This window comes from Puma concolor, chromosome E2 (genome assembly GCF_028749965.1).
Source record: "Puma concolor isolate L17-30 chromosome E2, mPumCon1.1.hap2, whole genome shotgun sequence".
Lineage (NCBI taxonomy): Eukaryota > Metazoa > Chordata > Mammalia > Carnivora > Felidae > Puma > Puma concolor.
In genome coordinates this window covers 13,830,938-13,845,393 of record NC_141681.1, presented here as the reverse complement: position 1 = coordinate 13,845,393, position 14,456 = coordinate 13,830,938, and the positions used below count along the sequence as shown (strand labels likewise).

Genomic DNA, 14,456 nt, shown 5'->3' with positions numbered 1-14,456 from the left:
CTGCCATAGGATAAAAACAATAACAGTTCATGTGTATTACCAATTTTCAGGAGACAGGGAGAGCGTTCTCATTACTCACTAGAAGTGGCATTACTTGATCTCATATTATTTGAGATTACGAGACCAGGTATCTGTTAACTAGAGGAGAAAACCTACATTCATATACCCAATCCAAATTTAAAAAGCTTTGATACCTTACACAACCACTTTTTAAGTCATTCTGTTTCCATTTTATTAACGTGTAAAGTATTATTTGTCCTATCTCAAAGTAGTATTAAAGAACAAATAGTTCATAAAAACACTGTGTAAACCTTAAATGTACACAGAAATATCAGTTTTTCAGGGGCACCTGCCTGGCTCAGTCAGTTAAGTATCTGACTCTTCGACTGTTAAAAACTGAGAACAAACTGAGGGTTGATGGGGGGTGGGAGGGAGGGGAGGGTGGGTGATGGGTATTGAGGAGGGCACCTTTTGGGATGAGCACTGGGTGTTGTATGGAAACCAATTTGACAATAAATTTCATATATTAAAAAAAAAAAAAAAGTATCTGACTCTTCATTTTGACTCAGGTGGTAATGTCAGTTTGTGGGTTCAAGCCCTGCATCAGGCTCTGCACTGGCAGAGGCTGCTTAGGATTCTCTCTCTCCCTCTCTACCCCTTCCCCTCTATAAAAATAAATAAACCTAAAAAAATTTTTCTTTAAATATCACTTTTTGAAATAAGGTTATTTAAATATATTAAAATTAGCGTAGCAAGGGGCACCTAGATGGTTCAATTGGTTAAGCGTCCAACTTCGGCTCAGGTCATGATCTCACGGTTCAGGGGTTCGAGTCCTGTGTTGGGCTCTGTGCTGACAGCTCAGGGCCTGGAGCCTATTTGAGATTCTGTGTCTCCCTCCCTCTCTCTCGCTCTCTCCCTCTGCCCTCCCCCACTCACACTGTTACACACATGCTCTCACGCGGTCTCAAAAATTAAACATTAAAAGGGGTGCTTGGGTGGTGGCTCAGTCAGTTAAGCCTCCGACTTCAGCTCAGGTCATGATCTCGCGGTTTGTGGGTTCCAGCCCCACACTGGGCTCTGTGCTAACAGCTCAGAGCCTGGAGCCTGCTTCAGATTCCATGTCTATTTGTCTCTCTGCCCCCCCCCCCACTTGTGTGCTCTGTCTCTCAAAAATAAATGTTAAAAAAATAAAAATAAAAAATAAACATTAAAAAACATTTTTTTAAATAAACTAAACCTAGCAAAAGGATTTTTTCATTTTTTCCTTCTCCCTCCATGATCTGCTTACCATATCTTCATCTGTCTCCAAAGTGATCTTGAAGATATCTCCCTGCTCAGTTTGGGCCAAAAAGAAGAACATCGATTTGGTCTTATGGGTGGCAGAGCAGACAAAAATCATTCCTCTTTCAGGGTCATCCAGGTCATTCTAGCAAAGTCAAACACAGAACCAACAACTTAGAAATGAGTACTTCTTATATAGGGAATTTAGCACCTTACCGTAATACAGGCCACTCAACGTCTACAGGTACCTGGAGCCTCTCTACACAAGCTTTGACCCAGAACAGCCTGCCAGCCAAAAAGTAAAACACAATAGCTAAAAATTCTTATCTACTATAAATATATGACAAAGCCTCTGTACAAAAAAGCAGCCACAATTTCACTCTACATCCTGAATAAATGAGCAACATCAAGAACTTTCTCCAGAGAAAAATGTCAGAAAAAAGACATGAAATTTAAAGAGTCATCATTTTAGGCTATGAAGAAATCTCCTACATGTCCACTCAGCACTATTCTACACCAACTTCCTAAGGCAGCTCCTTGACTATGATTTTAGATTTTTTTTTCATGTTTCCAACATTTTCTATTTCCCTCACTGAGTCAGCTGTTCAAGGGCAAAACATGTTTTATACTTCTTTGCAGTCCCAAACCCAAGTACAGTGCCTAGCAGTTAAGTGCTCAACAAATGTCTCATCAACCAAATCAAATTACTCACCACCCCTTACCAATAATTTATCTTGATAGATTTCTTCTCAGATTTTCTAAGATTTATGGACTCCTACTCAGGTATCATATATCAGATCAACTAAGACCTAAAAGGCTTAATCCCAGGTCCTATAAATTAATGTCAAAAAGTTATATGCTAATTTGGATATAAATTTAAAAAATGTTAATTTTAAAAATATATCAAAAAGATATAAAACCAGGGGTGAAAGAAGAGCTTGAGAAAGCAAAGATCAAACAAAATTAGCTGAAGCTGGATACACAGAAGTTCATTACACTTTACTTGTGCATATACTTAGTAATTAATAATTTCCACAGTAAACTACTGAGATTAAAATCAGTAAAACACCATTTTCAGGATGCCTGGGTGGCCCGGTTGGTTAAGTGTCCAACTCCTTTTTCTTTTTTTAGAGAAAGCAAAAGAGCAAGCAGGGGAGAGGTCACGAGGGAGAGAGTGAATGAGAGAAAAGAGAGAATCCCAAGCAGGCTCCACAATCCACTCCGCTTGGGGCGCCTGGGTGGATCAGTCAGTTGAGCATCAGACTCTTGATTTCAAGTCAGGTCATGATCCCAGGGTCTTGGGAGCCCTGCATCAGGCTCCGTGCTGAGCATGAAGCCTGCTTGGGATTCTCTCTCTCTGCCCCTCCCCTGCTCACTCTCTCTCTCAAAATAAACATTTTAATAAATAAATAAAATTAATAAAACACCATTTTCAACCACCAATGTAGTAACTGACCTGAGAGGAAAAGCATTGTGTGAAAAGATGCTGGGGAAAAGAATATTTACAGTCTCAAAATTCACCAGCAGATTCCACACCAACTACAAAAAGGAAAAGGTACCTTCACAATTAAGAAGCCCAGATGGACACTACCTTAAAGTGATCAATTTAACATCACCAAGGAGTCAAACTAACATTATGTGCCCCTAATGTGATATAGTGGGAAATGTGTCACTGCTTATGTAATAATTCTATCAAAAATATTAACAAGGATCTAACCATACAGAAAAAGATGAGACAAACTTCAAGAAAATTAGCCTAGACTCTTAAAAAAATGTCAATATAATAAAAGATTAAAAGCAAACAAAGGTGAGGCAAAATAACCTAAAAGACAGTAAAGGTAGATACAAGGGAACTTTTGTGGACAATGAGAGAAATAAGCATATGAACTCTACATAACTGTATTACACAAAATAGTAATTCTTGAGCATGACCTTGGTAGTGTGGTCATGTGGCAAAATTTGTTTTTAGGAACTACATCTTAGGAGATTCTTAAAGTGTCACGACGACTGCAACTTATTAAATTGTTAGTTTTAGGAAGTATGTAGTAGCTGTATCATACGAAAGAAAAGCTAAATATAGTATAATTTTAAATTGGGGAATCTTTTTCCTCTACATAAAAAGCAGAGATTCACTGTTCTATTCTTTGAAATTTCCTGTGTTGGAACGCAAGGAAAAAAGACAAGCAATGGAAAACAATCTATTTCCGATAAATATGTCTGGCGTCTTCAAACCAGAAATTTGCAAGAATTTCAAACTGATAACATCCAGACTGTTCTGAAATAGAAACTGTGTTTTTTATGTTTTTAATTTTTTTTTTAATGTTTATTTATTTTTGAAGAGAGACAGAGAGCAAGAGATGGGGAGAGAGAGAAGGGGACAGAGGATCCAAAGCAGGCTCTGCACTGACAGCATAGAGCCCGATGTGGGGCCTGAATTCACGAACTGTGAAATCATGACCTGAGCCAAAGGCAGACGCTCAACCAACTGACCCACCCAGGCGCCCCTAGAAACTGTGTTTTTAATTCCTTTTCTCAAAGAATTTGTTTTGCTTTTACTAAAATACTTTACCAGCTTTATTAAAAATAAGATTTACAGGGGCACCTGAATGCCTCAGTCAGTTGAGCGTCCAACTTCGGCTCAAGTTATGATTTCACAGTTTGTGGATTCCAGCCCCGTATCGGGCTCTGTGCTGACAGCTCAGAGCCTGGAGTCTGCTTCAGATTCTGGGTCTCCCTCCCTCTCTGCCCTACCCTGCTAGCGCTGTCCCTCTCCGTCTCTCTCAAAAACAGACACTGGGGGGGAAAAAAAAGGATTTACAGAGAAACTAAAACTTGATTAACACATAAACTAAAAGATTATACTATAATTATAAAAAATAAATTCATTTCACAAACACAAATATCTTATCCTATGGCAAAAATTTTTACCCGTCTCCTGGGAATTGGACAGCGGATATCTGGTTGGTCACCAAAGTTCTTATAGGTGATATAGTTTTCAGAGCAGATCAGCACTCCACTTGGACCATCTGACCCTCCGGGAACTATCAGAAGAAAACAGAACTTAGGAATGATTTAACATAACCACAAATTATAATTTCGTTTTCAATTCCTTCTCTCCTTCAGCACATCTCAGATGAAGGTACAAGTAGCTGAGACTGAGAAACATTCAATGGTTTGTTTTCCCTGATACTAGCCTAAGACAAGGAGGGAGCACAGTTTCGACAATCTCAGCCTGTCCAGGTATCAGATAATGCATCTAAAATTTTTTGCTTGGAGGCCAAAACTCAGTTCTCATCTTCAGACCTATAATCCAACTGTATACTCTTCCATGGATATTCCACAACAGCTTAAAAATGCATCGTATTCATAAACAAACTCGCATTCCTTCCCAAATCTGTTCCACCTCCTGGGTTCTCCATCTCAAGAGAATACCACTATTGACCAATAGAACCAGAAACCTGGGCATCACCCTTCCATTTTCTCCCAACCACAGCTCTATTGATTCTACCTCCTTAGCAGTGTTCATGCTGCTCATGCTGTCGATCTCTCGGGTTAGTGAAACAGCTTCCTAATGTAGCTTACGGTCTTATCCTCCATTTGATTAGCCAAAACATCAGCAAGTTATCTTTCCAAAATGCTCACCTTTAACAGGTTATTATTCCCCGGCTTTAAATCCTTCAGTAGCACAAAAATAAATAAAATAAGGGGCACCTGATTGGCTCAGTCAGTTGAGCGTCCAACTTTGGCTCAGGTCGTGATCTCACAGTTCGCGAGTTTGAGCCCCTCATCGGGCTTGCTGCTGTCAGCCTGTCAGCACAGAGCCTGCTTTGGATCCTCTGTCCCTCCCCCCACTCACTCTCTTTCTTAAAAAAATAAAACATTAAAAAATAAACAAATAAACAAAAATAAAATAAAATCCTTAGTAGGTACCTCCCCACCACTAACTACCTCTACCTCTAATCACAATGAGCTTCCAGTTTTTTGAATGAACCATGTTCTTTGCTGCACGTGGGCCTTTGTGCATCTTGTCCACATCAGAAACTCCTTCCTCATACCTAGCTAACTCCTAACTAATCCTCAGGTCTCAGCACAGAGGGCACTTCTCTAGGAAGATTTCTCTAACACACTCCTTTTCTTTCCTTGGTTTAGAGACCTCTCTCTCCTCAACCCTGTCTTGGCATTTGGCAAATACTCGGGCAATTTTTTTGTTAGTTACACATATTCACTAAACTCGATTTTGCATAAAGGAGACAACGCATCTAATTTTTCACCACTGCAGTCCCAGGTCCCAGTAGACAGACTACGCACATATTGATTGTAGAGACTCAATAAAACATTGTTGAACAAATCAAACCCTTGTCAAAAAAACATGGTAATGTTACAGCAGGTAATGAGATGCATAATCTATTTTCCAAGGTTCTTCTGTTTAACATATACTCTCTAAGATTTAATGCTCAAAGACAAGTGCTATGTTGTATTATTCTCCAAAATCCTCCCCCAACAACAGACATATATCACATTAGACATCAAGCCAAGTGCAAATGACTCAAAACATAAAGGAGTGGGAGGACGATCTTTCCCAAGCCTACTGAAACTTAGCTGACCACAAAAATAGTCGTTTCCTTTAGTCTTTTAATATAATGAATTAAAGGTACACTGATGTTTTCTTTTTTTTTTTTAAGATTTTATTTTTAAGTAATGTCTACACCCAACATGGGACTGAAACTTACAACTCTCGAGATCAAGAGCTCCACTGACAGAGCCAGCCAGGCACCCCTGATACTAATTTTCTAACAGAGTATCTCTGAACTCCTACAAAAATCTTACTTAGCTATGATGCATTTAAAACACATACTTCAATTTACTACAATCTTAGGTTTTGGCATTTATAACTAGCATATAGTTTTTTTTTGTTATTGTCCTTCCCAAGTTTTGGTATTTGTTATATTTAGGCTCATAGAGTGATACAAATGTTTCTTTTTTTCCTAATCTCTGGAGAAATTTAAGGTCCCTGAAAATTCTGGACCTTAAATCTTTTGGGGAAGATCTTTGACAACTGCTCCAATTTCTTTAACGGATGGTCTATTCAAGTGTCTTAATTTCTTCTTGGGTCAATTTGGTAACTGTTTTCAAAAATATTCCTGTTTCACCTAAGTTTTCAAATTCATGCACATACATACAATTTTAACTTGTTGGATTCGTCCATTTGTCTTTTCAAAGAATTAGGTTTTAATTTTCTTAATGAGCGAAAGACTACCTACAGCAAAAATATCAGCACACCTAACAGTAGTCGATATTCCAGGCTGAGGGCTGTCTCATCCTTTCTTCCTTACCCCCATTAGAAGAGTCAACCACTCTGAACTTTTAACCTCGCCAAAACAGAGACAAGGCACTTAGACTTATTACAAATGAATTACAGTTTCCAAACCCTTACATTAAGTAAATTCCCCTAAGTTTGTACATAAAATGTGCTAAGCAAAAAGGTACAGAGAAGCTCGGAGACAAAAATACCTGTAATAAGAAAGTTGCCATGTTCCTCCAAAGGTTCACTGTATTTTCGGACCACATGATTTAAACCAAGGTCTAACTCATAGAAAGTAAGCGTCTGCTGGGTATTAGCTGCTGCTTCCCCTGTGGGATCATTGTCTGCTTCCTATAGAGAAGTACATGAGCACAAACATGGCATCAGGATTCCTCCATCTACAAATGGGGAAGCAGAGGTCCACAACAGTTTACCAACGTTCACACTACTAGGTTAATGGCAGAGCTTACACAGGAACCTGGGTCTCCTGTGTAAGGGTTCTCCCTACTGCCTTCCATTCAAGGCAAAGAATGGTACGCCCCACCTTTCACTACCTCCCTGCAAAAAACATCCCACATACAGTTTCACTTCCTTTTTTAGACAACTCTTTCCAATAAATACCATTTTTATAGGGATACTATTCAAATCAGGGTAAGGTATTATTATATAGTTAGGTGAGCTATGAAACATTTCAAAGAATCTTAGTAAGACATTTGGAAAACAGAAAATATCTGTTAGCAGAATTATAAAACATGCACAATGAAGAAACCAATCAGGAAAGCACTGAGGTGAGTGAAGAAACCCAAAGCAGGGTGGTAGGAGGGAGGAAAGGAGGGAGAGAAGGAGAGGAAGGATTCAAAGTCCCCATTACCTCATAATCCATTTCCAGACAAGCAAACATTGGATTTTCAAATCCTACATCTACTCCAACCACATGATATACTAAAGTGTTCGCTTTATGGGCTTCCAAGGGAGATGAAATGGTAAGCCGGGCTGCAGCATCTCTGTTCAAGATATATACCAATTTCTGTTTTTCAATGGCACCTGTAGATAAAGGAGACAAAACAAATAAAATTTCCAGAAAATGAAGAGGGGCTTACACAACAGCCAGACTCACATCACAATTATTCCTTTAAAATCATTAGTAGCCAGCACTAACTCTAACATAACTATGTAAGTTATATAACGTAACTCTAACATAAGTATATTTAGCGTAAGATTTTGCTACCACAGTAAAATAAATAACAGCATTTTATACCCCCTCCTTACTAATACAGACCTTAATATCCACTAACTCTTCAAAACTTTTTAGCATGCCCGAGATTTAATGATACTGGGAAACTAAAACTTCATAAAAATTGCTGGCTTTAATCTCTGAGTTAGATCTAAAGTATTGTAACTTGTCAGGGGGGGTTGCCCTCTAGAGGCCTGATCAGATACACATAATTTTCTTCAAGATATTTATCAGAGAAGAGACATGAATGTGAATCATCACTTCAGGCTGATGAAAGCAACCATATTCACTCCTAATAATGTAAAATCATTTAGTTCATCATAGGTTTTTGGCTACACACAAAGAAATGGAAAAAACACCTAATCCAGCCAGACAGGAAATAGAAAAGGTATGTTAAGACTTTTCCCATTCTTTTAAAAGCAAAAGCAACTTTAAACCATGGTATTAACTGAAATACGATCCAAACTTTACCCAGGTAAGGAATTTATTGGCATAATGCCAAGAGCACAGCATTGTTATCCTAAACTGAGCATCTGTAAGAATCAGAGATGCACTCAAAAGAGCAAGTCACTCACTAATCATAACAGCTCGCCCCTTGGGATCCACAGCTAAGAACTGGCCAGGAACAATGCGGCGGCATCCACTCTTGCCAAAGGTTTCTTGGTGAATTTTCTCAAACATATTCTTAGATGGCTGGTATTCCAGGATAACAATCCGACCTGAGTCACTGCCAACCACAATGTAGTCTTTGGTGCCACCCGTCAGCCTAAAGGCCATGAGTGACCGTATAACACCAAATACTTCCACAGTTAGTAGAGTGTGTACTTTGCCAGTGTTGGGGTCGGGACGAAGCAGCTCCAGTATCTTCCCACGGGAAACAACAATTTCCTGTTGTTTGGTTCCTAGATCACCAAAACAATAAAGATCACAATCAGAACTAGTCCAAAAAGTACCTGGATGGATCAAAATGCCACTCAAGACAAAAAATTGAGTAAGTTGGGGGCTTGGTATTTTAAGTTTTCTTATTCAATTTCATTTCTAGAATTGGTATGATTTAACAAAAGCAGTTTCAAAGAAAAAAATTTTTTTTTCCAAAGAGAGCTCATACAAGTTGAGGACAGGGGCAGAGGGAGAATCCTGAGCAGGCTCCATGCTTGTCACATAGCCCAATGAGGGCCTCAATCACACGACCTTGGGGTCATGACCCAAGCCAAAATCAAGAGTCAGACACTTAACCAACTGGTCCATCCAGACCTCAAAGAACTTTTAAAACTGCTAATATATACCATTTATTTCTAAACTCACCCCTAGAAAGCTCCCTTGCTTTCATAACCATAATCAACATCTCCAAACACCAATTTGCACCCATCTCTCCCTGCCTACTACATAATTCTATTGGGATATATTGTCATCAACTTTTAACTGAACGTTTAAAATAACTAAATTCCTGGGGCGTCTGGATAGCTTAGCGGGTTAAGCATCCGACTCTTGATTTCAGCTCAGGTCGTTATCTCACTGTCCTTGTGTCCTTGTGTCAGGTTCTGATAGCACAGAGGCTGCTTGGGATTTTCTCTCTCCCTCTCTCTGCCCGTCCTCACCCTGCAACTCAAGCACACTCTCTCAAAGTAAATAAATAAACAAAATATAAAATAAATAAATTCTTTCTTCCCAAACCTCCTGTCCGGTCCCAACTAACCTGTTATCAATATTACTGTAATTTTCTGTGCCACCCAGGCTAGAAACTCATATCCTTCTCTTTATATCTGTCCCTGCTGCCCTCGTACAGGTCTTCACTATCTAACGCCTAAATGCCTTCCTTTCCATCCCGTTTGCTCCATTCTCATTTGCTCAAGGACACCACTTATCAGGCCACCTTACTTTCGAAAGGTCCCTTGGGGATAGGATAAGATCAAGTACTTCAAACTGTTTTAGAGACTATCAACATTATATAAATGATGTTGTCTAAGGATTTAAGAAAAATTTTTCTACAATATATTTCAGGAAAAAATTTTGAATTTAAAAAAGGAATTTGAGGGGTACCTGGATGGCTCAGTCAGTTAAGCGTCCAACTTCGGCTCAGGTCACGAGCTCATGTTTTCTGAGTTCAAGCCCCGTGTCAGGTTCTCCACTCTCAGCGCAGAGCCTACTTTGGATCCTCTGTCTCCCACTCTCTCTGCCCCTCCCCCAAAACTCCCCCCCCATCAAAAATAAACATTTGAAAAATAAATAAATAAGGAATTTAAAACATGAAACCAGTTAATATTGAAAATGTTAAATTCATAAAGATAATAACTGGAAATCTTACCAGAGAAGTTGCCATGAATGGCAAAGCTGATGCCAGTGGCTCGCTGCAAGGTCAAGTTGTATAGAAACATGGTGGCAGCAACACTGAGACAGTCACAACTCCACAATCAGGCCTGTTATACCAAGTAAAACAAGCTAAGAGAACATAAAAGTAGAAAAATATCAGCTTGAAAACTTGTTTTAACAAACATTTCTGCAGAATGCAAACTGGTGCAGCCACTCTGGCAAACAGTATGGAGGTTCCTCAAAAAACTAAAAATAGAACTACCCTATGACCCAGCAATTGCACTACTAGGCATTTACCCAAGGGATACAGGTAAGCTGTTTCTAAGGGGCACACGCACCCCAATGTTTATAGCCACACTATCAACAATAGCCAAAGTATGGAAAGAGCCCAAATGTCCACCGATCAATGAATGGATAAAGATCTGGCGCATATATATATACATATATATACATATACATATATACATATATATACGTATACATATATATACACATACACACACACACACACACACACACACACACACACACACAATGGACTATTACTCGGCAATCAAAAAGAATGAGATCTTGCCATTTGCAACTACATGGGTAGAACTGGAGGGTACTATGCCAAGTGAAATTAGTCATTCAGAGAAAAGTCAAATATCCCATGACTTCACTCATATGAAGACTTTAAGAGACAAAACAGATGAACATAAGGGAAGGGCAACAAAAATAATATAAAAACAGGGAGGGGGACAAAACCTAAGAGACTCTTAAATATGGAGAACAAACTGAGGGTTGCTGGAAGCGGTTGTGGGAGGTGAGATGGGCTAAATGGTAAGGGACATTAAGGAATCTTCTCCTGAAATCATTGTTGCGCTATATACTAAGTAACTTGGATGTAAATTTAAAAAATAAAATAAAAACAAAAATAAAAATGATAGGGGAGCCTGGGTGACTCAGTCGGTTAAGCATCCGACCAGCTCAGGTCTGATCTCACAGTTCATGAGTTCGAGCCCCACACTGGGCACCGTGCTGATAGCTTAGAGCCTGGAGCCTGCTTTGGATTCTGTGTCTCCTTCTCTCTCTGACCCTCTCCCATTCACACTCTGTGTCTCTCTCTCAAAAACAAATGTTAAAAAAATTTTTTAATTAAGAAAATAAAAAAAATAGTAATAATAAAATGCTAAATAAAAAAAAATTTTTATATAAGAACTTATGGATGAAGGTAGAACCCAGAGAGTAAGGCCTAGTGACAAACATATTTATAACTGGAGTGCATTCTACATTCCAGGCACTATGCTATAAACTTTTGTCTCTAATCTCACAAGAAATCTATAAATAACTCATTGTTACACTAATTACATAGCTGAGGAAATTGAGGTTAAGAAATTAAATCACCTGCCTGAGGTCACTAACAAGTGGGACTAACAAGCCACTAACAAAACGCTGGAATCGGTACCATTAATACAACACTATTTGCCTTTACAGTCACAGAAACTAAGCACCTCTACATTTATTTATTTTGCATAGGCTATACAAGCACTTGGATCAAAATTCTTAAAAAGCACAGCAAAAAGCTCCGTTCGGTACTCCCCCCTGGGAAAATCAGTTTTACTAACTTATGTATCATGTCCTTCCAGACATTTTCTGCATTTGTAAGTGAGAATATAATACTATTATTTTCTCTTCTTTCTAACTAATGGTTGGGCACTATATATTGTACACTCACATTATCCTGCAACTTACTTTTTATTACTTTACCTTGGAGATAGCTGTAAACAAAAGGCTTTCTCATTTTTATTTTCCAGCTGTGGAGTATTCCACTGAATGGGTATATAAGGATCATTTAGACAATACCCTACTGATAAACATTCAGGTTCCCAATCTCTTGCTATTATGAACGTTGCTGCCAAGAAAATCCCTCCTCTATAGGTCATTTATACGTGTATGCATATATCTTTAATCTTTAATCTATCTTAATTTTTAATTAAGATTAATCCCTGTAAGTGAAACTGCAGTACTGAGAGATTCATACATTTGAAATGTGGATAGATATTGCCAAATTACCTTTCAAAGAAACTCTACCGATCTACAGCCCCAGAAATCTGAGTCCCTATTTCCCCACAACCAGACCTTGGCTAGATAAAAATGGTAACTTAAGTGTAGTCTCCATTTGCATCTCTTATCTAGCTCAATATTTGATGATTAGAATTTAAAATTTAAAACTATTCACCATCAAAAACTAAAACAACACTCAATTCCGGTTATTTCAGACCTCTCTAAAAGACTGTACAGTCACAAGAAAGGATTCTTTTCATTCAACAGGACTAAAGAGTGCAAAAGCAAACTGATGTACCTTTCTTTACCATAAAATTACCTAAAACTACAGCTATGCAGTTATTGCTAGAAAAGTTATTTTTTCAATTATTTACAGACAAAAAGCAAGAGATCAATGTAATCACTATGTAATTAACATAAAAATTTGATTTTGTTAAATGAGAAAAGAAAATTATGAGTAAGCGTCCTCATAAATAATAGTCACAGAAACGGTTTTTGCCCAACCCAGAAATGGTTGAGAGGAAAGGATCAAATCCTCCACTCTGGATATGGGTCCTGAGAGATGTAAATTTTCCTTCTTGAAACTAAGGAACATTTTTAATGTTCTTCTAGGATGGTAGTGAAGAAGGAAAGTGGAAAAAGAGAGTGGGGAAATGACCTACAAGAAGCAAAATAGTGAAAACGAACAGACACAGACATACACCCACATCCCCAGAAGGGCGTATATACACTGTAAAAGTTCCAGGGAAAGTTGTTCTCAGCTTAAAGTCTGAGGGAAAAGAAGCAAAGAATAGATTATAATTGTTCTCAATTGAAAAGTAGTAATGTGGTCAATTTCATATTTAAAAAAAAGAAACAAGAAAAAAAGTGAATGTGATTCTCAAACAAAAGTAAATTTATTCTCTTGCATCCTCTGTGGTTATAAAATTTCAAACGTCATTTCTGCATAAACTGCAGTTATCAACAAAATTTGTAATGAAACCCTATCATGTTGTCAACAAGATCCATGTTGCAGGATTGACTATACTAAATGTAAAGAAATGCTATTTTAAAAAGGGGGGGGGGGGGGGGCGTACAGGCCCCTTCCAAAAGCCCTGAAAAGTTCCCCAGCCAACTCTACATTCTAACTCCTTAAGAACTCAATTTAGTTTCCAGTTCCTTTATAACTGATGACATCCGTTAGTCTGTGAAGTTCATTTCCCCCAAACCTGGTTGGATTCAGGTTCCCCAATTATTCTTTCATCAGTAGCAGAAGTTGCATTGTGAAGGAAGTTCATTCTAAAACTACAAGAACTATATACCAGGAACCACACTAACAGCCAAAATGTGGTAAATTTTGTGATTTTCCCCACTTCTATCTCCTGTCTCTGACTACTAAAAGATGAGCCTGTGATTGCTGCCCCCATTTCTTCTTGCGCCAAAGATACATCACCGCATTGAAACTCGCAATGTCTTCAAAATAAATATTATTGTCCCCCACTTTATACATGATAAAACTGAAAATCAGTGGAGGAAACAGTTACCCCATTACCAAAACACAAATTCAAAATAGGGTCTTGGCTCCAAAAACTGTTCCCGTTCTTTACGCTTTTAACACGCTAGGTCGTCCCACCTTACAGTTAGTGTGTCCTTTACATCCGTCTTGCCCCAGCTCACACCTCCTCCAGGGGCAAAAAGCAGGGAGAATTCTAGAAATCTTATTTTGACCCAGGCTTCGTTCCCCCCTTGTAAAAGGAAGTGGGAAACGACTCCTGAAAGCCATTTTCGTACGCAAGCGTTCCCCTCCACCTCCTCCTCGTCCTTTGCCGGGACCTTACGGGCCTAGGCTGCTTTAAAGACCTCTGCCAAACGTTCAGCTAACCCTCCTACATAGCCGTTCTCTGCCTCCCCAAGCCCGGGGAAGTCGGAAGGCTGCTTCTTTACCCTGCCTCAGGAAGGATGGCGTGGATATCCGACAGATGCTGAACTCCTTCAAGGCCTAGGCCACCGCCAACTTCAACCCGCCAGGCTCCGCCATTAGCTCTTAAAGCAGGGACCTAAAAGCGGGCACGCGACGTAAAACAGTCCCCAACAGGCGCCTGAAGAATGTATAAGTAATTTTTTTTTTTGATGTTTCTGTCTTTCTTTGACTCCGCATTAAAAATTAGTTAAACATACCTTATGGCCGTTACTTTTCCCAGGAGACTATAAAAAATAGACCTTTTAAGGTGGACTTAAAAAACAAAACAAACCATAAATCTATCGGGCATTTCGTGGGCAGCCCAAAAGACCTGGCGCGCAAAC

At 38.9% G+C, this 14,456-nt stretch overlaps 1 protein-coding gene and 2 non-coding genes across 4 annotated transcripts in view; all 3 read right to left on the bottom strand.

The window, feature by feature from the left end:
- SF3B3 (splicing factor 3b subunit 3) overlaps positions 1–14,247 on the bottom strand; it is a 48,216-nt gene extending 33,969 nt beyond the window's left edge. Inside the window, exons 1-7 of one of the 2 annotated variants that reach the window (XM_086688936.1) lie at positions 14,097–14,247; positions 10,123–10,256; positions 8,393–8,719; positions 7,455–7,627; positions 6,793–6,934; positions 4,210–4,322; positions 1,289–1,426 (exon numbers count right to left, since the gene is read on the bottom strand). In XM_086688936.1, the coding sequence (XP_086545062.1) occupies positions 1,289–1,426; positions 4,210–4,322; positions 6,793–6,934; positions 7,455–7,627; positions 8,393–8,719; positions 10,123–10,192 (963 nt within the window). In that variant the 5' untranslated portion in view covers positions 10,193–10,256; positions 14,097–14,247. The remainder of the gene's footprint in view (positions 1–1,288; positions 1,427–4,209; positions 4,323–6,792; positions 6,935–7,454; positions 7,628–8,392; positions 8,720–10,122; positions 10,257–14,096) is intronic. The other variant, XM_025920624.2, reaches the window with a different exon arrangement.
- Positions 1,666–1,757, bottom strand: LOC112857619 (small nucleolar RNA SNORD111). The gene has a single exon (XR_003223345.1). It is a non-coding gene; the product is annotated as a small nucleolar RNA SNORD111 (small nucleolar RNA).
- Positions 8,008–8,087, bottom strand: LOC112857618 (small nucleolar RNA SNORD111). The gene has a single exon (XR_003223344.1). It is a non-coding gene; the product is annotated as a small nucleolar RNA SNORD111 (small nucleolar RNA).
- Positions 14,248–14,456: the final 209 nt, after the last annotated feature.